Raw genomic sequence first — 26,666 nt, 5'->3', positions numbered from 1 at the left:
GCTCTTTGTGTACATTAAAGATCCCCCTAGCGCTCCTCCTCAGAGAATAAGCATGCCCCAATCTCCTAAAGCCAAATTTCTTTCCTTCACTGTTGTGCAATAAGTGACTGTCCTCCACCCCAGAGATGGCTGCATTTCATTGCATGTATACAGTAGCAAAGTGCTTTGGAGTCTTTCTATATAAATGTAAACTCTCATTATCATTTTGTCATCTGTCAATATGTGAGTCCAGCGGGTTTTCTGAGGATATAGCTGGGGAAAGATGCTGGGTTGGTAGCCCTGGATAGTGAAGCCTCTGTATCCCCAGAATATGTGCAGCATGGATGGTAGCTCCAATGCAGACTTCCTCACAGCTCCCTAGCCCTGCCCGGGAGGAGCCCACCATTAGGGTGAGTGGTGATCAGTCTTCACAACCCATTCGGTCCTTGATCTCTTCTGAGTCTTGCAAGGTTGCCAGTTAATGCCAGGGGTGGTGGTGGCTTTTGTGATCCCTTGGGAACTGGACTTTAGCCACCAACCAGCCAGCAGATGGTAACAACTCTTAGTCACTTCCAGCCTGGGCTGGATCCGAAACAATGAACTTAGACGGGGAAGCATGACCTATTTTGGGCGCAATGTTATGACAAATGCTCTAGCATGCCACAGAAGGCTCAAGAAGCTCAATCTATTTAGTTTAACCAAGAGAATATTAAGGGGTGACTTGATCACAATTTATAAGTACCTAGATGGGGAACAAATATTTGATAACGGGCCCTTTAATCCAGGAGACAAAGATATAAACATGATCCAATAGCTAGAAGTTGAAGCGAGACAAATACAGGCTGGAAATGGTGTACCTTTGTAGCAGTGAGGGTAGTTAGCCATTGGAACAGTTTACCAGTGGTCATGATGGATTCTTCTCCATCACTGGCAATCTTTAAATTAAGATTGGCTGTGTTTCTAAAAGTTCTTCTGTAGTAATTTTTTTTGGGGGGCGGGGAAGGAAGTTCCATGGCTGGTGTCATACGGGAGGTCCGACAAGATGATCACAGTGGTCCTTCCTGGCCTTGGTCCTTATGAATGGGGCCTATAGTATGGAGCAGGGTTCCTGCAGATCAGTATTCTGTTTTCACCAAACACTCATATTTTTCCAAACACGTTAATGAAACAGGCTTGTCATTCAGGATGGGAGTTTTGTGAAACAAGGTTTGGATCCCCTTGAAACTATTAAAACAAAAACACCCTTTTAATGAGAGTCCATTGATGCCACTCTCCATTAACTCACTTTTTTTTAATGAATTTGACGTGAATTTGGATGCTGCTGGAGCTTATTTGGAGCTCTCAGCCATTGTTTAACTTACAGATGCCTTTTTTCGACTTCTGTTCCCCATTAGACATTGTCAGGCGGGCTGCTCGGACAGTTGCTGCACATGTAAAAGGCTGGCTAGGGTGGGATGGGCATGCTCCTCACATGAGCTCGCTCTTTGAGTGCGGGAACAGATGAACTGCTTTGGATGCTGGGCTCCCTCCCCAGCCAGTCCATTGTGGGAAGTTGTCCTGGCATTTCACATGGGTGACTTCTAGTGACTTTAGTGGGTTTCGTGCAGCTGATGGAGGCTGAGATTTTTCCAAAGCTGGTGAAGGGATCTGGAGGCCCTGTTCCCATTGAAATGAGTGAGAACTGGGTGTCTGTATCTTCTAGGCAGCTTTGGAAATCCCCTTGTAGCTCTTGGTATTGTGGAGACTCTTAGAAAGCTAGAGCAAAGAATTTCTTTGCTGTCCCAACTTTCTTTGGAGGTATTAAATGCTGCTGTCTGGACTCACCTGCTGAATATTGCAGAAATAGGGCCAGATCCTCAGCTGGTGTAAATCAGCATAACTCCATTGAAGTTATAGCAGCTGAGAATCTGGCCCACATATTTAGGAGCATTCCTTCATATTCTGAATGGCTCTTTGGTCCCATGTTGGGTCCCCTTAGAGCCCTGTCCAGAAACCCTTGCACAGAGGGGTATTTTGTTTGCACGGATGTTCGGGGAAAGGCTGGTGTGTGTTTGTGTTTTTTTTTTTATGGTGACCTGGATTCACACGCAAATACGGGTATTGGTTTTCCACTCCGTGCTATTTGTTGTTCTCCAGTTTAAAAGCCATCTGACCTGGGCCTCTGGGACATTGCACCAGTCAAGGTGTGGGATGGCCCTGGGTGAGGACAAGAGTGGGAGCAGCAAAGATGGGGAGGAAAGGTGCGGTCTCTCGTGCTGTTTGAAATGGGAGAAGTGAGAGGATTGGTTGGGAGTCTGGATGTGGAGGAGCCAACAGTGTGGCGCGTGGGAGATAAGGAGGACAGTGGTACTGCCAGTGGTGAGGGGAGAATGAGGCACCCTGGTCTTGCCAAGACTCGGAGGAGATTTCTGAGATGCAGAAGTGGACAGAGGAGAGAGAGCCCAGGGGCAGGAGGTAGGTGAGAGAACCATCAGCCTGGGTATGGTAACCATGGGAGCCAGTGAGGTCACCCAGGGATCAAGGTGAGCTGGACAGAAGATGGAAAGCAGAAGCGGGGAACACCCAAAGGAGGCACCGCAGGAGATGCTGAAGGAATGGCGAGAGCGAGCCAGGGCAGGCATGGGCACACAGCCCTGTTCCAGCTGACAGAGCTCTTGCCTGGAAACACAAATAGTTATTTTAGCTTCACTTGTTTCAAATAATTGTACTTTGCCTTCCAGAGCCATGGCTTTTCTAACTGCCTAGAGCCAGTTCTCTACCTCTCCCAATTAGAGCTGGCCAGTCAGAGCAGGGGAGGCAGGCCTTCCTGTTCCGGAGAGTAGGGGATGCGGTGCGTGGAGACTGCACTTCCAAATCGCTGCACACTTGCCAAAGAGAAGTGTAATATTCTGACTCTTTTATACCTGCTATTACCATTTTATCTGCACTGCCTAAAGCAGGTGCTTATCCGCTCCTGCAGATGCTCAGCCCCATCGCACACTTGCCGACCTTTTGTGCCGCACTCTCTTGAAGACCAGGGATGTCTTCTATCACGGCTCGTGCAGTCACAGCAGGGGTCTTTACGACGTGATTAATTATGGACACCAGGATGGAAACAAGCTACTTAGTGATTCCTGTGTCACTCTCAGTGAATCATGGCCTGGCAAGTGAGAGTTTCCATGGTGTTTTCTCGTAGTTAAATTGCAGCTGGTTTTTAGAGAGCTGCATTTCTTAGAGAACTGCTCTTTAGGGAGCAGTGGAAATAAATCCAGCATCTCTAGTAACGTTACCATAACGTTACAGTGAGATGTTTTAGTCCCTGTGTGAGAGTGCGCACATGCACACAAACACACACACACACACTCTGTGTTTCTGTCTTACTCCCCCCTTCCAACTCTCCATCTCACAGTGCAAGCAATCAGAGATTGTATAGGGATTAGGGGAAACTGTAATTTATTTAATGATCATCATTAGAAAGAAAGGTTTCTGCTGGTTATAGATAGGGAATTAGGCCATGGTTCTCCTCTGTAATCACTAGTTACTTACACAGAAGGAAAGCATGGTTTAGTGGTTAGACGATAGGACTGGGTTAGAGCATGGGAACACTGCTGGGTTCTGTTCCCAGTTCTCTCGTGGTCTTGGGCAAGTGATTTAAACTTCTTGGAGGCAGACCCTCAGCTGGTATAAATTGCCATAGTTTCATTGACTTCAATGAAAACATGGAGACATTCCAGAAGACTGGAAAAGGGCAAATATAGTGCCCATCTATAAAAAGGGAAATAAGGAAAACCCGGGGAATTACAGACCAGTCAGCTTAACTTCTGTACCTGGAAAGATAATGTAGCAAATAATTAAGACATCAATTTGCAAACACCTAGAAGATAATGAGATGATAAGTAACAGTCAGCATGGATTTGTCAAGAACAAATAGTGTCAAACCAACCTGATAGCTTTCTTTGACAGGGTAACAAGCCCTGTGGATAGGGGAGAAGCGGTAGATGTGGTACATCTTGACTTTAGTAAGGCTTTTGATACTGTCTCACATAACCTTCTCATAAATAAACTAGGGAAATGCAACCTAGATGGAGCTACTATAAGGTGGGTGCATAACTGGTTGGAAAATCATTCCCAGAGAGTAGTCATGCTGGAAGAGCATAACGAGTGGGGTCCCGCAGGGACTGGTTCTTGGTCTGGTTCTGTTCAATATCTTCATCAATGATTTAGATAATGACATAGAGAGTACACTTATAAAGTTTGCGGATGATACCAAACTGGGAGGGGCCACATGTGCCTTGTAGGATAGGATTAAAATTCAAAATGATCTGGACAAACTGGAGAAATGGTCTGAAGTAAATAGGATGAAATTCAATAAGGACAAGTACAAAGTATTCCACTTAGGAAGGAACAATCAGATGCACACATACAAAATGGGAAATAACTGCCTTGGAAGGAGTTCTGCAGAAAGGGATCTGGGGGTCATAGTGGATCACAAACTAAATATGAGTCAACAGTGTAACACTGTTGCAAAAAAAGCAAACATCGTTTTGGCATGTATTAGCAGGAGTATTATAAGCAAGACACGGGAAGTAATTCTTCCACTCTACTCCATGCTGATTAGGCCTCAACTGAAGTATTGTGTCCAGTTCTGGGTGCAACATTTCAGGAAATATGTGGACAAATTGGAGAAAGTCCAGAGAAGAGCGACAAAAATGATTAAAGGTCTAGAAAACATGACCTATGAGGGAAGATTGAAAAAATTGGGTTTGTTTAGTCTGGAGAAGAGAAGGCTGAGAGGGGACATGATTACAGTTTTCAAGTACATAAAAGGTTGTTACAAGGAGGAGGGAGAAAAATTGTTCTTCTTAACCTCTGAGGATAGGACAAGAAGCAATGGGCTTAAATTGCAGTAAGGGAGGTTTAAGTTGGAAGTTAGGAAAAACTTCCTGTCAGAGTGGTTAAGCACTGGAATAGATTGCCTAGGGAGGTTGTGGAATCTCCATCATTGCGGAGCCGGTTAGACAAACATCTGTCAGAGATGGTCTAGATAATACTTAGTCCTGCCTTGAGTGCAGGGGACTAGACTAGATGACCTCTCAAGGTCCCTTCCAGTTCTATGATTCTATGGCAGTTTACACCAGCTGAGGCATGGTTTCTCTGTGCCTCAGATTGCCTTTCTGTAGAGTGGGTATTCAGCTTACTTTACAAGAATCATTAAGTCCCACAACAACCATGTGAAGTACTCTGAGAACCACAGGTGAAGGGTTGTGAGACACCCGCTATGTATCATTCATAAGAAAACTCTCCTTACATCTGTCAAGCACCCCCATGCATCCCAGAGTACCTAGGATGGGTAAAGGAATGGTATAGAACCTGGGAAAGTGTGGAATGACCAAAGGATACATAGAAAGAATGGCTTAGATTTAAGAGAGAAGGCATGTGAATTTCAATTGCACCCTTCGCTTATTTCACCCATCACCTGTGGTGAAGCAAGCAGAATCCTATAGAGAAAGCTGGCAGCTGTCCATGGTACTGACATACACAAAGTAACATAGGAAAAGAGCTCTATAAACAAGTGAAATGTTATCATGTAAATGTTTGGACATCATCTTCAGGAGCAAACATTCCAAGACTTATTTCAGCATAAAATCAGGAGAACATTAAGCAACTACCCAAATATATATCTCAAGAGAGAGATTTGGAGAGCAGACTATAAAACCTTGTCTCTCGTTTTCTTTTTTTATTTTTTATAGGAACGAATTTTCCTAACGCTGTCCAACTACATCTTCACAGTAATCTTCCTGGCTGAGATGACAGTTAAGGTAAATGAAGCCAAAGCATAAGCCTGGCTGTGCTGCATTAGCACCATTTTATTACTTTGGATTTCTAAAGCCCCTGTGCCCATTTTTCCAGAGATCATCATGTCTTAATCTACTCTGCTACTTGGGAAGGAGAAGTAACCCAGTAAATACCATGCACTTTATTCTCCATGCATTTTGCACCACCATCATTCCACTGAAGTTATTCCTGATTTTTTGGAGTATAGATGAGATGAGAGGCCTCAAATCAGCAGTCCATCACTTTTCAATAGAGCACTTAAGCGCATGCTTTACTTCAGCCATGTGGGTAAGTCCCATTGACTTCCATGACCTAAAGATAAGTTTACGCTTAAGTGCTTTGCTGAAGAAGCAGTGTGACATAGTGGCTAATGTACTGGACTGAGATTCTATTCCTATCTCTGCCTGCCTCTGGCTGTTGGGTGACCTTGGGCATGTCATTTCACCTCCCTGTGCCTCAATTTTCCCATCTGTAAAATGTGGATAATAATACTGACCCCTTGGTGAAGTGCATTGAGATCCACTAATGACAAGTGCTGTGTTAGAGCGACGTGGTGGTGGTGGTTTGCTGTTGTTTTATTAAAAGTATGCGTAAATGCTTTGCTGAATTAGAGCCAAAATCAGGCCCAAAGATTGGCAAGACTTTTTCCTGTATGTCGCTCTCATATAATTCATAGCATCTCAGAACTATTCTCTTCTCATTTGGAAACTTCCCATCTTCTGTATTTGCAAATCTGGTGGAAAGCAATAGCCTATAGTCAGGACCTCGAAACCACTTCTCTCCCCCAGTAGCCCAAATAATCATGTGATCAAATCTTATGTGCAACAGCTATACGTTAATAGAATCACTTTTGCACAACTAGGTTTAGTTGCATTAAAAATACATCAGCTGTTAAGGGACAATCTGCGGTGTTTTTTGCAGTTATTTTTATAGTCCTTACGGTATCACACTTTACAAAATTGTCTAATTAGGTTTCTATACTGGGAAGCAAATGGACTCGCAATCACTTATCTGTGAATAATGTATTAGCTGCAAGTCGCTAACTGGAAGAAACATACTGGCTGAATTAGTCATAACCTGTTGCCATTTGGGCAGGTGGTGGCTCTCGGCTTGTGCTTTGGGGAGAAGGCCTACCTGAAGAGCAGTTGGAATGTGCTCGATGGGGTGCTGGTTCTCATCTCGGTCATTGACATCCTGGTTTCAATGGTATCGGACAGCAGCACTAAAATTCTTGGAATGCTGAGGGTCTTGAGGCTGCTGCGAACACTCAGGCCATTAAGGTAAGCAGCGATTTGGGGCTAGATAAGATAGAAAAGGGGAGCAGGTTGGCTGTGCAAGCTTCTGATTGGGGATGGTTCCCTGAATCTCTCCATGCAAAGAAACGGAAGTGTTTTCTGGAGTGCGATGGAAGGGCCCAGTGAGACCGAAAATGAGGGATTTGCTGCTCAGTTCTGTGCACAACCTGTCATTGCCTTTACAACAAACTCCCAGCCTGATTGTGAGACATGACGTCCTCGGGTCCTGTTGGAGTCAAGGGGAGCTCCAGGCACTCAACACATCTCAGGGTCAGGCTTCACTGTGTAGCAAACTGATCAGTGCCCCCTTTGCTCATTAAGACACACATCCCCTGCTATTTGTGTTCTCATTCACTCTGCGTGAAGTGTTCCTTAACAGCTCCTTTCCCCTCTCCCTTTAGGCAATCAATGGTTTTTGCAACCAAGAATAAAATTAGTAGCAGGTGGCAGTGAATTTTTGAAGATTCAGAGACCAAACTGTTGCTTAACCTAAAATGTGAAGATTTTTTTTCCTCCAAAATCTCCATTAATTTCACTCTGGTACTAATTGTAAGAATGGCCAGATGAGATGAGACCAACTGGTCCCTCTAATCGGGTTTCCTTTCGAACAGTGGCCAGTATTGGATGCTTCACGGACTGGAACAAGATATCTTTTAATGGTCAATTGAGCAATAACCTGCCCATGGAGGAAGTTTCTTCCTGACTCCAAGCAGACAGTGCTTGGCATATGAAGGTTTATATCCTTACTAAATATGATAACCTATCTAATATAATTGGGGATGTTCTTGTTATGCTGGAACTAACAAGCGTATCATCCCCACAGTCTCTTTACACATACGTTGTATCGCACTCCCCCTCCCTTCATCTGGTGTGTTTTCTCTTGGGGTAGGGGTGTATCTCTTTCTTTCTGTGTGTTTATGCAGGGCCTGGCAAAACAGGGCCTCATTCTGACTGGGCCATCTGTTTGCTACTGCAATATGTATAATAATAATAATAATTAATAATTAATAATAAAGGTCACACCATCTGTATATTTCTGACATACTCTCCTCTGAAAGAATCAAAACATAGGCTTTGTCAACATGCCCTGTTAGAGCTGGATCAAAAATCCTTTAAAGCTTTTCCATTGCCTTCAGTAGGCTTTGGATCAGCCCTTTAGTGGGTAAAAAACTAGAGATGAGCAAATTAGCAACTGCTAATATTTTTGCCATATCTGTCCCAAATTGCATGGCTTTTACACCTTTTGCCATTTATGTGCTCAGAAGTCCCCAGATGGTACACACACAGTTCATGGCAAGCATTAAATATTCAGATTTTGAACTCTACTGGTGAGTTTTGATTGAACAGATATGTTGCATGATATATGTCTGTTCCCTGATTGGGTGATCGCAACCCTGACAATCAAGTTTCCAAGATGAATACTTGTGATTGTGGGTTCAGGTTCGGCTTTCTTCAGGTGTTTCCTGGTGTTCCCTTATCGTTTGCGGATTCTGTGAACATTCCTGACAGCATGCTTGTTTGTTAGACTTTTCCACAGAAAGCCACAGGGCAAAAAGGGCACAAGCACCATTAAAACAGATCCATTTAAAGCAAAGATTCTCAAACTGGGGCTTGGACCCAGAAAGGTCACAGGGGCTCATGGCCACCCTGCCTTTCCCATACTGCTAAATGGAATGGGGATCCTGGCTAGATTGAAAGAGGTGGCCCCGAGAAGTTCCAGTATGGAAAAGGGCATGTTGGGATTAAAAAGATTGAGAACCACCAGGTTAAAGGTTCGAATGCACATTCACAGAAAATTGTTTACTGTATCTACCAAGCTCTTCTCTCCCCTTTCTAATACATTCACAGAAAAAGTACAAGATAATTGGAATTTCTACAGGTAAAATTAGTATCTATTTCACAGCAGCTTCAACTGAGAGATGCACATCACATTTGGAGAATCTCCTCCCATGAAGGTTATTGGTTTTCTCAATGAGCCCGTGTTGTTAGATCACATCTAGATAAGATGTTTTGAGTGAGCTTTACATTGATCTATCGTGTTTCCTGGGGTTTTTTTTTTTCTTCAATTTAAGGCTTTGATCCTGTTGTCAGTGAGACTCCATATCTGCGTATGGGTCAGCCTGCTCAGGATTGGGGCCTTAATTCACATGAGCTGTCCTTGTTCATGTGAATTATCCCATTCACCTCAATGGGATTATTGTATGAGTATAAACTTCCAGTCTGAAAGGGTATTTGCAGGATCAGGCCCTTACATTATTTTGTTCCGTTGGCGTAGGATGTATTTTCTCAAGAGGGTACATGAATGTTTGTGACTGACTAAACGGCACAAACACTTCATAATGCAAAGGAAGCTTTTAAACGGTAACCATGAACCTGTTTCCTGAATATGTTCACAGTCGATTCTGTTCCTCTGTCATTAGATTTGTAGGAAATGAAAAGCCAACCGTTAAAGTAGGGGCTTTTTCAGTCATTCATAAATCTCCACATGTGGAAATCCATCCGCTGTTGTGCACGTGCACATATGGACTCAGGTGACCATGACCTCCCTGCCCAAGGCCAGGCAACTTACGTTGCTGTCTCATTTAAGAACAGTAAATGTTGCATTCTTTAGCTCCACCTGTTGGGACGGCTGTGTATGTGCAAGTGTAATTGGGTGCACAACTCCGCCTCCTCTTGTTTTAATCAAAATGAAGCCCATACTGTCTGGGAAATTAGCTGCCATTAATGTGGGAATGGCAATTCGTTGTATGAAGTTCACTTCGGAGCCTGGACCCTGCACAAGGCCCTTTGTGATGCTTGAGCCCACCCAAACTTTTCATGAGTTGGGGCTGAATTTAGCAAATAGTCTGACGCAATAATTTGGGGGGGGCAAATTTTTTAAGCCCCAGCTTTTCGCTACAACATTTTCAAGATGAAACGTTTCCACTTTTCATTTTGGAATTGGTGTTTTGTTTCCAAACTTAACTAAATGTATTTTTAAAAAGTTAAACTCCCAAAAATGAAACAAACACACACTCTCGCACATTCATTTCCGGTCAAATGAAACATTTCATTTGTCTTGAAACAAATTGTGGGGGGGTTCATTTTGACAAGAAAACCAAAATATTTCCATTTCAGGTCAACCCAAAATTATCAGCCACCGAACTGAAAAAAATTAGTTAGTCACTCAGCTCAAGGTCAGCAAGTGACAACATCTGGCTGCCATTTGCCAACTCCCTGTATGGGCGCAAGGGGTGGAATTGCAAGAATGGCTACTAGGGAGTGTGATGGGGTGTCCACCCCACACAAGGCCTGAAGGGGGGAAGGTGGCTAGGTGGGCCAGTTAACCACCTGGGCTGCACCTAGAGGAGGAGCCAGGGCTAATTAGAGATGAAGCTCATCAGGACAGGAACAGGAGGGGCCCGTATAATACCCCATAGTTGAAAGTAGAAGGGGACAGTAGAGACGGAAACTGCTGTCACTGTCGAGGTGGCGGAAGGTAGGGTAGGAAGCAACCCAGGGATACAGCAAAAAGGGATAGACCTTGTACAGATCTTGAGTGCTTGTTGTAGGCTCCCTGAACTGGAAACCAGTGTAGAGGGTGGGCCTGGGTTCCCCTACCAGCCACTGGGGAAGTGGCACTGTTATGGGGCAATGAATGGGAAGACAGCCTGGGACAGGGGGTTCCGAGAGACTTTGATATATGCCCCCCAGAAGGAGAGGGCTACAGTGACCTGGCCAGAGGGCCAAGCCACAAAGCAGGAGCAGTTGAGTCTCAAGCGAGCGAGACAGGGAGAGAGATGGAGTGAGCAATGTCAGGAAGGGACGTCAACATGGTAGAGCTAATCCCCAGATGCGACCAGAAGGAGGCGCTCCAGTGGTGAGTGTAGCGTCCCGGGACAGGGAGACATCAGGAGAAAAATCCCTGTGAGAAGCCACTGCTCTACACCTCACAGCATTGAACTTGAGGAAAATGAAGGGGTTTTGTTAAGTTTCCTTTGGCTTATGGCAGCTTGCCTTGATTTATGGCCCTAGAGGTTTGCTACTTATAAAAAACCTTGCCGATTACTACTTTGTCTTATTTTGCTGTAGAAATACCCGACTGCCTTATACAGTACATACAGTTGTGTATGCAAAATCACATATGCATATGCAAATCAAGTATTTGCTTGTACACCTGACCAGCAAAGTGTACAGCTGGCCATACGCATAAATAACTATCCAATCTGCATATGTGCAAATCATGTACATGCAATTGTGTTGGCGTAATTACACATGCCAGTCATTGACTATCAGGCCTAAAACTATACAAAGGGGTATTCAAGCCCCACTCTAGGCACAGAAGTTTGAAAATGCATTCACAAAGAAGGGGCATTCCAAGGCGTTTCCACTGCTCTCTCTGATGTACCAGCCTGTAGAAGAATTGCTGATCCAATAAAGTTCCTTCCTAATGTGTTCAACCTGCTGTTGTCAGGATCAAGTGCTACAGCTCAAGATACAAGAGAAATCCAAATTAAAAATGGATTCAGAATTAATTTGGATAGGTTTCAATGCTATTTTACTCTCTTTAGCGCTTTGGCTTCAGCTTCCAAAGCAGATGTGTAAATTATTCACTCTTCCTCCCATTGCAGTATGAAATAGTCATTTCATAGGTTCGCTCCTCTTTATCATATTATCACCCTTGCTGGGTTTTTTTCCCTGTGGAGGAAAGTCTGCATTAACACTGAGCTGCCACTTCTTTATACAAATGGGCTGAGCAGACTAGCAGGCTTAAAGTTAGTAAATATGTTCCAGCTGGAATGAGATTGACAGCAGTCTTGGAGCATCTGCATGCTTGGAGTTTAGCAGCATTGTGACTGCTGAGGCCAGCAGAACCAAGAGGAACTCAAGGGATTATCTTTTTTTCATGCTGAAGAACTTCTATGACTCTAATTTCCTCATTTGTCAGATGCCTGACACAGGCTGAAATTGTCCTTAATGCAATCTTGGCTGGCTACCGTGTCACAATGTCCGGAGGGCTCGAATCAGCTGGATCGTTCAGCACTAAATTGCAAGAGCAGTGGATTGGATAGCATGGGTTTGCAGGCAATAATATCAGCAGGATCTTGGGCAATATTGACGAGGCGCTGGGATGGTTAAAGCCATCATAATGGAGCTGACACTAATATCTCGGAAATGTTGAGGTTGCGTTATTTTGCGGTTCTGTCTAAGGCCTTATCCGGCTCTCACGGGAGTCTTTCCATTGACCTAGTGGATCTTAGCTTCAGTGCCTGTAAGCATGAGGACTGTGATGTTTTTCGTTAATTAGTGTTTAACCTTCTGACCGGTGCTGGCAGCAGCAGCAAATGCCAGCTCAATATCCAGAGGTTCCTCTTAAAATTACAGAATAAAACCATCTTGAGCCCCAACCCAGAAATTTGGGAAAACTAAATACCTCTCCTGGGCGTCTTTAATAGTTAGTACTTCCCGCCTTGCAAGCACCGAGTCTGTGTATAACGAAAAGCAAACTTTTATTGAGGGGACGCAGCATTACTTTGAGAAAACACAGCAACAATGACTCAGAAGTATGCAAACAATAAGTAAACCATCTGCCCCACAGGACCTTGGGCAGGAGTCCTTTGCCTCAGCTTCCCACCTTGCAGTGTGGAAGCCCGATAAATGAATGTTTCTTTAACATGCGTCTCCCCCTTTCCCTCCACTGCACCCCACTCATGGTTTGTTGTCAGAAGTCAGCAAAGTGTTATGGGCTGCATTTAGGTGTGTTCACCTCCAGTGAGGGAGGCCTCTGCCATTGCTCTGCTGTGTCCATGGTCTGGTTAAGTCCAGCCCTACAGCCCCGTGCTTTTAGTAATCACTCTTCTAGGATTTGTTGGGCAAGAGGCTGCTTTTGCTGCTGATCTCACCAGGCTGTGTTCTGAGGTTCCATCAACTAGCCCAGACCTTAGTGATTTCAGCTGTTAGTGATTTCACTGGGTAGTGGGGAACCTGCCGACTCTTGCATTGCTTTTGCACGCTGTCTCCACAGCCAATGTAAGGCTCAGCCCCTAGACCTGGGGAGGAAAGGGTCAAATGGCATCTGGGACCTTTAAACAAGCTCCTTCCTACCAGAGAGGAAGATCTGTCCCCACCCCTTCTGACAGTCACTTGGATATGGCTCACTACCCCATGTTTAGTGAGTGAGTATGCCCTTTAATCGTACAATAAGGATAAAAGCATTTAATTACCCCTGCTTTCAAGACTTATGTGAATTTTAACCCAAAACAGTGAAAATTAGTCACTTGGCAAAGTAGGTGGTGTGTCTATGCTAATAAGGTCGGCTCATGAGCATAGGTGCAACTCCGTGGGTGCTCCAGGGCTGGAGCACCCACGGGGAAAAATTAGTGGGTGCTCTGCACCCACTGGCAGCCAAGCTCCCCTCTCCCCCACCCCACCTCCGTCCTCCTCCTCCCTGTCCCCTGAGGGCAGCGTCCCCATTCCTCAGCCTACCTCCCAATGCTTCCCTCCCGGCCGCCGCCAAACAGCTGTTTGGCAGTGTTAGCACACTCCTGGAGGGAGGGAGAGGAGCGGGAACGTGGCACGCTCAGGGGAGGAGGCAGGGAAGAGGCGGAGCCAGGGTGGGGATTTGGGGAAGGAGTTGGAATGGGGGCAAGGAAGGGGTGGGAAGAGGTGGGGCAGGGGTAGGGCCTCATGGAAGGGGTGGAGTGGGGGCGGGGCTGGGCTGGGGGCAGAGGAGGGGTCAAGCACCCACGGGAAAGAAGGGAAGTCAGTGCCTATGCTCATGAGGTCTTTTCCTCCAATTTCTCTACAGCTGACAGGAGAGATCTCATTCAGACCATTGGTTTACATCTGGGATTACATTTTTCTTCAGATTCTTTTCTGTAGGCCTGGGGATAATGTTACAGGAGAAGCAGCGGGGTGTTGTGTAGGCTGCAGTGCAGACATAACGCAGATACACTGAATGATATTCTCATTAGGAATTTGAAGGAACCAAACTGTTATATAATTTCTTAGCCCCTCTTTCTCAACATGCATCCTCTGTTGGCCAAGACAGAAGAGTGACCTCCTATTCCTTTACCCTGTGTTGGATCGCAGATGATGTCGTATCAGGAAAAGCACTTTGTTCCATCTTTAATTTGGTGTTGGTGCTGGTGAAAGTTGCCAGGCCCTGGAGACTGAATTTCTTCATTGTATCCACAGAATAGAGTTTCCTCACAAGAGGAAGGATGGTCCATTGGAGAGCTGCTTGCCCGGGATTCAAGAGACCTGGGTTCAATTTCCTACTGTACCACAGACTTCCTGAGTGACCTTGGGCGCACCACTTAATCTTTGTGCCCCTGTTTTCCCATCTATAAAATGGGTATAACTGCACTTTTTGTGGGGCCGTTGTGAGTAATATGTATGATTGTGAAGTGCTCAGATACTACAGTTATGGAGAGGCATAAAAGTACCTTGGATTCATATACAGAATAGGCATCAAACTGACTGAGACCGTGCAAACTTTCCCCTAACATGCTTAAGCCCTGATCTGGGTGTATTTCAGTCTTCATGTGCTTTAGTCTGTCGGCTGAGACGATCAAAAAGGGTGCTAATGAGGACAGTGTTCGTTGTTTGTGATGTGGAGCCCTGCCTGCCCAGAAGTGATCTGAGATCAACAAACATATTTAACATAGCGTGCTAAGCTGCCATTTGAGGGTAATGATTTGTTTTGGTCGCTGCCAGCCTGGCTTAGATTTGATTCACAGCCTTAAAGGTTAAAGACTTCATAACTCCTTACATTCCTTGAGCCATCCAGTCCTCTCCAAACTCAGGAAAACAGCACAGAGCAGAACAGACAAGAGAGCCAGGGAGTGTAATAAGTAACAACAACCGTTACCTGAGCACAACAGCCAGAAAAACAGAAGCATCTGCCTTTTGCGTTGTGTTGGTAGGGAGTGGATAAAAATATCACCATCTGTTTCTTTTTAACAAGGGGAATTGACAAGCTACCCTTGACATTTAGAGTAAATATTTTACCAGAAAGAAGGAATTTTTTTTTTTTTTTTTTTTTTTTTTTTTTAGTTTTTCAGGCTATTGTTTAAAGCCAACAATTCCTAGGGGAAAAAAAAAAAGGAAAACAAAAAACCACCATTATTTTATGGCTGTGTATGTAGCTCTGCCGGTTAACTCTATAGGCACCGAGACACACAAGGAATAATGCAGACTTTCAGAGAGCATGAGGCTTACCCGTCATGCACCTTATTAAAGCCAAACATCACTGCCACATGGCCCAGTCCACAGTGACCTCTGCTGGGAGAATGACACAGTCTGGTGCAGATGGAGATTAGACTAGCACTCAGACTGGGAGGTAGTTTTAAGATGGCAAGAGGCAGGTTATTGAGATAGGAAAGCAAAGATACAAGAAAATGCAGAGGGACACTGAGCTGAGCAGGGAGAGACGTTGGGGAGCCTGTGATAGGATCAGTGTAAGACATCCTTGTCCCATAAGTGAACATGTGCTTTACATTTTGAGTGCCAAGTTTTCAAAGGAGCCTTCAAACCGATGTCCAAAAAACACAAACACACACACACACACACACCACTCTATGGGTGCAACATTTTTGTGCATAAATGCCTGATTTTCCATGCCTACATTTGTAAGCAGCTTGGCCATAAAGACTAGATTTACAAAGTGAGGGAGGCCTCTAACTCCCATTGATGTCAATGGTACTTTTGTAAATCTCACTAGAAACCTATTTGCCCCTAAATACCTTTGTGAATATGTCCATAAATGACTTGATGGCTTTTTTAATATACACAAGCTTAGTCCTCTTATTAAAATATAGAAAAATACAAAGTGATGGGGCTTTGATGAACAATGGGTCGGGGGAGAGAGGACATCCTAACTGGCTATGTGCTCTAGAAGGTGCTAATCCGGAAATAGATCTGTGAGTGACAGTGGGTTAGATTAAAACCATCAGCTCCATCTCTGGCAGTACAAGAGGCCAGAGGGACCACATCTGACATACAGTAGAACCTCAAAGATGCAAACACCAGAGTTACGACTGACCAGTCAATGGGACACCAGGTGAAACCGTAAGTAACCAATCGGGCAGCAGCAGAGACCAAAAAAGAAAGTACTGTACTGTGCCTGTGTTGCAGCTTACAGGTCGGCACATCTGGGCTGCCTGTCCTCACCCCCATGTGGGGGCAGCCACTTACAGCTAGGAAGTGAAGATGCTGGGGCTGCCAGTCCAAGGCAGCCGGAGCCAGCGGAGCAGGACCAGTGCTGGGGTCTGCGCCACTTTCGCCCCTCCCTCGGCTGGGAGGCGGACACACTGGTCTCACCCTCCCTCCGCCAGCCAGGGAGGGAACGCGCTGTTTTCGCGCACCCCCCTCCCCCGGCTGGGAGAGGGACACGCTTGCAAACTCAGTCGGACCCAGGGAAAGAAGCTGCCGGCAAGAAAGCTGCAGGTGCTGAGGAGGGAGCTCAGCTGCCGCTGGAGCCTGGCCTGGAGTGTCAGCTGCCGGAGCTGGTGCCCGAACTGCGCTTTGTTCAGAGTTATGAACATTTTGGCGTTACAGACACAACCTCCCTTTCCAAGGTGTCCGTAACTCTGAAGTTCTACTTTGTATTAGATGGGAATATGGTGCCAAAGCTCTTTATAAGAAAGATACAAGAACTGAGAGCGCTGCATAAGGGGTCAAACAGAAGACAGTAGAATTTCTCAGGCCTGGAGGCAGGAGATGTGTTTTAAATGGAGAGGTCACTAAAATTAGATCTGTATTCATTTTGTAATAAGGTCGTTAAAAAGGACATGACTGGGGAGGTGTAGGTAATGGAGTGGGAGAAGAAGACATGGGGGTACTCTGTAATTTTCCCTTTCTGTGAGCCTGGTCGAAAGCCCAGTGCAGTTAACAGAAGCCTTTCCACTAACTTCAATGGGCTTTAGATCAAGATCTGGGTACCTAACTCTTAATACGTATGCACTCCCACCTGCACCTTCTCATCTTCTCCATTCCACACACAAGGATCCCTGATTACATATGAAGTTTCACCAACCTCCCTTACATCTCAGTCCCTTCATAACATCTTGTATGCTCTTGTTTTTCAGCCACTCCCCATTTCAAACAGCTGCTTCCCAAGTCCACACTTATACCTGTGCCTCAGAGCATGGAAGGATTCAGAGAAACGTTGCAAGGACAGTGTCTAACCTGCTTCTTGTGCCTGCTTTTTCCCCTCAGGGTCATTAGTCGAGCACAAGGACTGAAGCTGGTGGTGGAAACCCTGATGTCATCCCTGAAGCCCATTGGGAACATTGTGGTCATCTGTTGTGCTTTCTTCATCATCTTTGGAATCTTGGGCGTCCAGGTGGGTTCCCTGCAGGGCTCTTTGCCTGGTTCCACTGGAATCCAGGCAAAGCTGGAAATAAAGGCAAGCCCAAATAGAGAGGAATATCTTGGTATCTTTGCCACTGTGTGCGGGCTACAGGTCTTTGAGGGGCCCAGATTAAGGTGAGTTTCTTTTTGGAGCAACTCCCTGTGCAGAAACTGAAATAGCATGACAAGAGCAAGAGCCACATTATTCCAGCCCTAGCCATGGATCACTGAGTCTTTTTCACTTTTCACTGGCTTTTCAAATGAATCGTAGGTTAGACTCCACACACGTGCACCTTAGTACCAGTGGGCACAGCAATGAGTATGAAAAATTATGGCGGTATGACTTTAACCTCTTTCCTGGTTCTGTTGGGGTGGTGAGATCTGTGGGTTAGTGGGTGGGTCTAACCCCCTTCAAGCTGACCAGTAATACAGTAATACTGCTCTCTAAGGACAGATCTACACCACAGATTAATTGTAGCGTGGGTAGACCATGCCCTCACTAACTTTAGCTAGAGCAGATAACTCTAGCAGTGAAGATGTGGCTGCATGGACCCTGATGTGGGCTAGCACCCTGAGTATGTAGCCAGAGTTCCTAGTGGGCTTGTACTGATGTCTGGACTGCCACGTCTTCATTGCTCTTGTTACCTGTGTTAACTTGATTAAAGCTAGTGCAGGTTTACTGGCACTATGAGTACAACTTAATTTGCGATGTAAACATACTTGAAAACAAACACTGACCGAGGGGGCATGCTGCTCCCGCTCAGAGTGTCAGCCAAAAGTCCTCACCATGCCCCCACTATCCCCACCATGAGGACTTATGCTCTGGCTGGCAGAATTCCTGTAGCAGAACATGAACTTAGCTACACCTCAGCTGTCCTTCCCCCAGGATTAACTGGAGCAGAATTTGGGTCTATAGTTAATATAATCAGATCCCTACCATGTCCCACTAGGAAATCCCAGTCCAAGGAAACTATTCAATTCAATTCTGTCTCCTGTCTGTGGTGTTAAAGTTGGAGAGACAATGTCCCCTTTTTTCCCCAGCTTTAAACTCACGGAAAATAGAAACTAACTTTCATAGCTGGGAATCCGCTGGCTTCTAAGCTGAAAGGAAAACTTGTCCCAATAGACTCAGTACAGGGTTCTGAAAGGTTCACATAGTTAGAAGTTGGTGAAAATATTGATTTCTGAGCGTTCTGCGGTGTCAGGCAATCTGGATACAATCTGCTGTCGTCATCGCCAGTCCTTGGAGTGCAGGAGCCCAAGGGAAGAGACTGGAGAAAAGTTTCCATCTCCTCGTAATAATTTCTAATCATCTGAAAAAGAAAGAGATTCTATTTGATGGATATTTCAGCACAGTTTCCCCTTTTCCAGGTGAAGTTTATTTGATCTGTCAAAGCTGGCTTGGAAACTGGCTCCCAGTGTGGACAGGAGGGCTTCTGTAACATTTTGCATTAATGAATGTACTTTAAATAACTAATAAATATAACATTCAAACCCGACAGAACAAAAGGGAAGAATCATCCCATTCATGACAGTTTTTGCATCTAGATTGATGTATAGGTACAGCGCAATATCCATCCATTACACTTCACATCCATTGCCCTAAAAAGGACCATAAAACTAAGCACATCCCATGAAACAAAATAATCAGATCCAAAAGAGTTTATAACGGGGAAAAAAAATCTGTCATACTGAGCTGTTTGAATTTCCTTTCTGCTAATTGTGATCGCTTTCCCCAGTGCCTCTCCCAGTCTTCTATTCAGTTGTCACAATTACACATTGACACATTTACAGCACTACATACAAACATTAGAACTGATCCTGCATTCAGCTTGCAAAATTCCCAGTGATGTCAGTGGGAGTTCTGCATGCTGAATAACTGTAAAAGCAAGGCCATCATTTATATAAAAGAAACCAAATCTTAGATTGCTCAGTATTAGCCTGTTTTTTTTCCCCATGTAAGTATAAAATGGAGATAGATAGTAAGACTCAATCTTCTAGAGTTAACAGGAAGGCAGTCTGTGCCCCAAAGAGATTACAGTCTGAATAGACCAGACAGAATAGGAAACACAAGCACAGAGAGTTTGTGATTTGCCTAGTGTCACACAGGAGGTAAGTGAAAGAACATAGAATAGAACCCATGCCTGCTATTTATTGATTGTATTACATAGATTTCTGAAGCATGCACCAAGGTGGCATGTGGATAGTCATTAATCTAACTGCCAGGAGTAGAAAGTAGAAAAGACAGAGTCACTCTGAAACTTTGCGCCTTCGAGTTTCAGAAGTGCTGAGAATCTGCACCTTCAGCATGAGCTGCCAGTAAGCGTGAGCTGCCAGTGCTCAGTGTGTTTGCAAATCAGACCCTTGTATGTTCTTCTCCAGTTTATGGTTGTGTAATGGGGCCCATCTGAATGGTATTACACCCCTAGTCATGAACCTATTACACTCATAGGCAATGTAATAAAATCCATGTTCACTTTCCTGTTTAATTTGGAAGAAGCTATCTCCATTGTAGGCAGAACATGGGGATCCTTAAGGGAGCTATAGCCGTCCTAGATCTAAAAGTTTTATGGCTAAAGTAGATGTTGAATAGAAGGATGCTCTGTCCCAGGGACGCAAGACAAGATACTGTCACTCAGTAGAACAGGATTTCCAATATGGCTCGCTCGCTCAGATTTCACCATCAATTGCCACGTCCCAAAGAGTAATCATGCACTGCCATTTTCTGTGCCGTTTTGCAGAATGCAACAAATCTAGAATTAAGCACCTGATGCTAGTCTCGTAGGTGTAAATCAGGAGTAACCGCACTGGAGTCCATGGTTTTATGCCAGTGTAAGGGAGATCAGGATCTGGCTTCAGGGAGCAATATGAGTTCATTCTTAAATTCTGGTTATAAAAATATTTGCAGAGACTTTCCTGAAGTGCAGTCTAACGATTGAAGGAGAACAGCTCTCATGCAAGGGGATTTAGTGCCATTGAAAGTTGCTGGGTTAACAGCCCTAGAAATAGAAGTCTCATTGATCCACCCCACAGGTCCAGCAGGAGAACAAGGCTCCACCCACACCACTCCTCATTTTGATCTTTGTGAATAAGAGCGTTTTCCATTTCTCTGGCGTATTCATTCCTTTTTCTCTGCCAACAAAGACGGTCAAAAGGGCTGAATTAGGGCTAATTTTGTTAGCCACTCTTGTAAGACGTTTTGCTGGCAACTGGATTGAGACCACCATTTCTTATATATCACTAACCAGCCATCAGATGGTAACACCTACAAGCCTGGGCTGGATTTGAACCCAGTGCCCTAGAAGAAAAAGTCTATAGAGGATAGTCCTAGTCCTAAGAGCTACCCAGCCCTCTGCAAGGAGATCTTCAAGATCAGTATCCTAAATTATGTTAGAGGAGGTGTTCAAGCTTTGAACTAAACTGTCACTGTTGTTATGCCAGGCTTCACTCTTTGAGTGCCATGCACTAACGAAGCTTTTATCTTTAACTTGATTTGATTGTGTGGGCTGCACAGCAGGTCCTGAGTGAGCTGTCCATTCTGTGCAGGTAGATGAAGTGGATTTACCCCTCCTCTTATTCTTCTGTTTTACAGCTTTTCAAAGGGAAGTTTTTTGTCTGCCAAGGGGAGGATACCAGGAACATCACAAACAAATCAGACTGTGCAGAAGCCAGCTACAAATGGGTCCGGCACAAGTATAATTTTGATAATCTCGGCCAGGTATTACTGGAATGGTAATCTGCTTCTTTGCTCCTTTACCTCCTTGATTTAAAAATCTATGCATAATTACTTATAGGATTTTCTTACAGGGGTCTAAGCAGCCATAGTCACTCTTCACTTCATATACACCCACCCTGCATTTGTAAATTCCAAATGCAATGCTTCCAAGCACTCGCACACTTCCTTTTGGAATAAGACAAGCACAAGTAGCTTCACGGTGTATTTAATTGCTTCACTGCTGCATAATAAACTAAATACATCTAGCAGCAGGGCTTGACTAATGTGGCTGGACATCCTGTACCCAGTGCATCTCAACATCCCATTCATTTACAACTGCCGATGGAGCACATCCTTATTTTAGCAGCATGGTAGGACCTAATTAGTAGTGAGCAGTGGAGACCTGGAGGGTGAAAATGAAGCTGCCTTTGTGTTTGACTTTGTGGTTTTCGAATTAGCCCTCTTCGCTGGACCGGTGTCTGACATTGACAGGTTTTTGCTGCCAGGAAACCTTGGACATCAAAAGTTTCTTGTTGTTGGCAAGGTAAAATAGTAGCACAAATGCAAATCCCAAAATGGAGAAGGGCAAAGGAGAGTTGAATGTGACAGGTAAAAGAGAGCATCTAATTAGCTGGGTTCCAACTAAACGTAACTTTTCCCCTTACATTTCTAGGCCCTGATGTCTCTCTTTGTTCTGGCCTCCAAAGATGGGTGGGTGGACATCATGTATGATGGCCTCGATGCTGTAGGAGTTGACCAGCAGGTATGTTTTCTAGATGAACGCCTAGTAGAGAGAAGCCTCCAAAGAGGCTATGGTTTGGTTTTCATTTTGCAAAACATTGTTCGTCTTGCAAAAGTGAAACTTTGGGGGGTGGTTTGGATCTGGGTTCCATTTTATCCAAACCAGGGCGGGAGCATGACAGAGATCAGATGAAAGGTTCCAACTGGGACCCATGTCTACTAGTTATATGCTGCAACAAAACCATGCTATGACATAAGTGTCAATAGCTCATTGTACCCACTTATGGTGCTTGAAGAAACGTCCTGTGTAGCTGTAAAATGGGGAACACTACCTATCTGAGAGGGGTTTTGTGAGCCTGAAGAGTCTTTGAGCACCTCCGGAGAAAGCTGCTACTTTGTATATGTACAGATTACTATTATTGCTGGCCTGGGATAGTTGCAAAGGATTCTGTTGCCTCACTCTTTGGCACAACAGACCATTCATGACTCTTCAGTGTTCAAGTGACTTTGGGTGCCCAACTCGTGACACCTCAAAGGAGCCTGATTGTGCTGAGCACTTGCCATCTGAAAGTCACCTTTAAGGTGTCTTAAGTTGAGCACTCAACATCTCTAGCTGCTTTTGAGAAAGCGGGCCTTGCTGTTCTGCTCCATCTACCTCCTCAGGGTATGTCTACACTGCACTGCAGTTGGAAGCAAGTCTCCCAGCCTCCATAGACAGACTTGCGCTAGTGGGGCTCGAGCTAGTGTGCTAAAAATAGCCATGTGGATGTTGCGGCTCAGGCTGCAGCTCAGGCCCATCCAACCCCCAAACTGCAGCCGGACGTGCAACTTCCACATTGCTTTCGTTAACATCCCAGCTCAACCCTGACTAGCAAGAATCAGTTTGCTCCATACTCTGCCTGTTGCAATTCAACTGGCATCTATCTCCCTCCATCCTGTAGCCAGTTATGAACTATAACCCTTGGATGCTCCTCTACTTCATCTCCTTCCTGCTGATTGTGGCCTTCTTCGTCCTCAACATGTTCGTGGGGGTCGTGGTGGAGAATTTCCACAAGTGTCGGCAGCACCAGGAGGAGGAAGAAGCCAAGAGACGGGAGGAGAAGAGACTTCGCCGGCTGGAGAAAAAGAGAAGGAGTAAGGAGAAACAGATGGCTGGTCGGTAGTCTTTCCACATCTTTCTGAGTCCTGCTTGACCTTTGACACAATCCCCTAACCCTGCCTAGCATCTGATGATCATTCTCCTCCAAAAAAAAGCATGTCCAAGCTATGAAATTTGCATGAAGGAAACAGCGCCATGTTAGGCTGAGCAGGAAGCCATGGAAACCTTTCAATGCCTGCATGATTTGCAATGACCTTTTCATACAAGGTTATTTAAAACCCAAAAACCCAAACCTGGAGCTTCGTGGATAGCACAACTCAGCGTTACACAAATAGTGACAAATGTAAAGATCAACAGTGTCAGACTAGGCCATAAATCCTCCAAGTCTTGAGTACTGTTGCTGATAACTGGATTCACTATTTGGTTTATTACAGCCTTGTAATGCCACAGCAACATTACCTGTCTCATTTATCAGGCAGGTTTATTTGTTGGTAAAGTAGCTCTAGGGCTATTCAAGGATGTAATAAAATAATGAAGCCATCTTATTCTAGAAATGCTTTTAAAAAACACCCTATAGATACATATCAATGAGTTTGCTTGAGAAATACAGATTGAAAAAGAATTCAATAAGACAAATTAACCAGATGAACTGTCATTGATGTGAGATAAATTGAACGATAAACTTGACACAAACTTGTGGCCCTCTTAGAATAATGTAGCTTTAAAAATTCTGTTAGCGTGATGGAAGGATGCTAGACCTACACACTCTGTCAAAAATCTAAAAACCTGACCTTTTTCTTTTTACTTCAGTTTTGGTTTGGTTGAAAAAGCAGGAAATAACATTCAGGTCAGAGGTCAAAGGCCAGAGGTACTCTTCTCCATCTTGCATGCTTTCTGTTCTGGTTGCATTTTTTTCAAGTGCCCATCTCTTCATGGTATCTCTCTCTTGTTACCCTCTCCCGTTCTGTCTCCTTATTACTTGTCTCCACTTCTTTCACATTTCATTTTCTATCTTCGACGCACGTCAGTGATGTTTAAGAGTCTGTCTCTGATCAGGAGCTTGTGCTAGCAATCTGAAAGCCGGTAATGTTAACTCTGAAAGGTTAATAAAGTTGCGATGAGCTTAGTTATACTACTGCAGCACAAATATCACTAACTAAGGCTCCCATTCAGAAAGCACTTAAGCACATGCTTAAGTCCATCCCTTTGCAGCATGGCTCTTAAGCATGTGCTTAAGTCCCATTGATTTCTATGGTAGCTAAGCACAATGCATATGTGTTGTCCCAAATATGGTGCTTTTCGGAATCAGGGCTTAACGCCCTGATCCTGCAGTGAGAATGGCATGGCCAGAGCTCTGCAACTGCACAGCACCCTATTGCTTGCACTGCAGGATCTGGCCCTAAAGAAGGAATATTCTAATATCCTGGGTACATTATAGCATCTCCAGATTCCTGCTCAGAACTGTGGATCAAGCAAAGAAGAGACTGTGACCAGTTCCTTTCGGGGTGTTACAATGAGCCCAGTGAACTTTGGGAGATGTAAACAGTACTGTGTGGCTCTTCACCCAGTGTGGACGCAATAAATAAAGCTCATAGCTATGGATCTTATCAGTCAGTCTCAGTTAAATGGGATACAGCTGATATATCAAAGGATTTTTTTCCCTCCAAACAATTAATATGTATAGAAAGCGCTTTAGGGTAGTCTGAATTCCCAGACACAATTGCTGAGTGACAGCTGCTTCTTTAGAACATACAGCTACACGCTGGATGCCAATGTCCCTTTTGTATAGTTTGGTTTTGGAAAGAAAACATTCTAAATGTCATTAGAATAAATATATAGAGATATTATGAATGACCTTATTTATAATGCTAGGAGAAAAAAGATGAATCAGACATAAGGCTGGTCTGGGAAGGAATCACAAAGCATCCTTGGAGATGTGGATATTTGCATTCAGTTCTGTAAAATGCCTAATTAAAGAGGCAATCGCCAGATCGTCTACCAAGGAACAGAATACTGCTGAGTGCTAAACTTCCTTAAAAAAGAAAGACATGAAGCCTTCCAAAGAGCTTTAGAACAAAGCTTTTCTCAGTTCACATTCAATGAAAATGTTGGTTTTGACTGGATATGTCCAGTTTTGCTCTCAATGACAAGTAGGTGTCATTGCTTTGCTTTTCCATCTGTAGTTGTAACTGGTATGCCATTTTGGGATAAGGGGCTCACTTCTACCCTCAGATCCATGATAGCAATTCCATTGCAGTCATTGGGGTTTCCTTTATGCCGAAGCTGGCCTTGTCACTGAGTTTTTGTTGTAGGTAATAGTCAGAATTAGTTTAACTGACTGCATGGTCGGTTTTTTTAAATGCTAGTCTATTCCTATATTAGGACAACCTGCTGCATCTGAAAAAGAGAAACATGTGGGCATACCAATACAGTGCTTACATGACAGATGCAGAACCTAGTTGTGTAGTATGCAGGATTGCAAGCAGCATATTGTGCTAGGGTGAAATTCATCCTCTGCCAAGGCTTTTGCGTAAATCCTACTCAAACCCTGTCTTGAGGACTAACTAACTGATATATAGGTCTTATGCGGGGGTGAATTGGCCCTAAATTTTTAAGGGGGCAAAGTTCTGTCAGTTAAACGCTGCAACCTCATGGAGTCCATTGCGGTAGCACTGGCGTAAGTGGGAGGAGCATCTGGCCCTTAGTTTTACCCCACTGTATCAGAAGGGGCAGGGATAGCAGATTCCACTCACCATAAAAGATATCTAGGAGAGAACATTATTAGAACTTTTCGGGCTACAGCCATTACAGACCTGTCTAGTTGACAGGAGAACTGTAGAAACGGTTGAAGGGGAATGAAACTCTTGCCGCGCGTCCTGCCAGATGATTAATGTCGTTTCATTCTTTTAGATCTAATGCTGGATGATGTAATAATGGAGAGCTCAGCCAGTGCAGTGCAAGGTACTGGGAAATCTTAACGTCTCGTCTCACGTGAATGGCAGTGCTGTGTAACTAACGGCTGGCCAATGCTGCTGTGAGGCATCCCACTAAACTGTGCGTGTGGTGGAAGTCTTGTTTGCTTACTTCATGGCGCAGGCATATCATTTTTAAGTGGCAAGTCTGCAGACCTGACTCAGGCCAGGCACTTGCAAATCTTAATTTACACCTTTTATCAGGGTTTTTTTTTTCTGTTTATTTTTTAAAATCATTTTTCCGGTCCTCATCCAAACATTATCAGACTTTTTGTTTTTGTTTTTGAGAATAGTGACTGGCTTTTGAAAGGGGTCCTGTGTTGTCCACACTCACTTTCTAACCATAAACCATTAGGAGATTCTGAACATTCTTCAGCGGTATCTCTGGAAGCCAAATGACCCAGCTAGAGTAGGGTATTTTTCCAGAACTACCTTGTTGCATTGCTAGTATTCCAGTAAGAGAAAACCGGCTAACCTGAGTGAAACCCAGCCCCTGTGCATAAAGCTAGCGCATAGACCTAAATTTGGAAGTGGGAAATCTAAATCAGGGGTAGATTTCATCCTCCATGCTGTCAAACTTGCAGCCACAGGAAGTCCCCAGGTTATTGGGTCCAGCTCAATGAGGGACCAGTAGAGAAGATAACAGCCTTGGGTAGGGCACAAATTTCTTCACACCAGCTGAGAGCTCTGTGCAGATACCTTGAGCACCTTGGGGA

At 44.5% G+C, this 26,666-nt stretch overlaps 1 protein-coding gene across 1 annotated transcript in view; it reads left to right on the top strand.

The window, feature by feature from the left end:
* CACNA1G (calcium voltage-gated channel subunit alpha1 G) overlaps positions 1 to 26,666 on the top strand; it is a 151,870-nt gene that overhangs the window by 92,608 nt on the left and 32,596 nt on the right. Inside the window, exons 19-24 of the mRNA XM_077832908.1 lie at positions 5,709 to 5,777; positions 6,889 to 7,073; positions 17,289 to 17,415; positions 21,016 to 21,141; positions 21,812 to 21,901; positions 22,821 to 23,013. Of these exons, the coding sequence (XP_077689034.1) occupies positions 5,709 to 5,777; positions 6,889 to 7,073; positions 17,289 to 17,415; positions 21,016 to 21,141; positions 21,812 to 21,901; positions 22,821 to 23,013 (790 nt within the window). The remainder of the gene's footprint in view (positions 1 to 5,708; positions 5,778 to 6,888; positions 7,074 to 17,288; positions 17,416 to 21,015; positions 21,142 to 21,811; positions 21,902 to 22,820; positions 23,014 to 26,666) is intronic.

The sequence above is a fragment of the Eretmochelys imbricata genome, chromosome 14 (assembly GCF_965152235.1).
Source record: "Eretmochelys imbricata isolate rEreImb1 chromosome 14, rEreImb1.hap1, whole genome shotgun sequence".
Taxonomy (NCBI): Eukaryota; Metazoa; Chordata; order Testudines; family Cheloniidae; genus Eretmochelys; species Eretmochelys imbricata.
The sequence above is the reverse complement of the archived record's forward strand: the minus strand, read 5'-3'. Positions and strand labels throughout refer to the sequence as shown.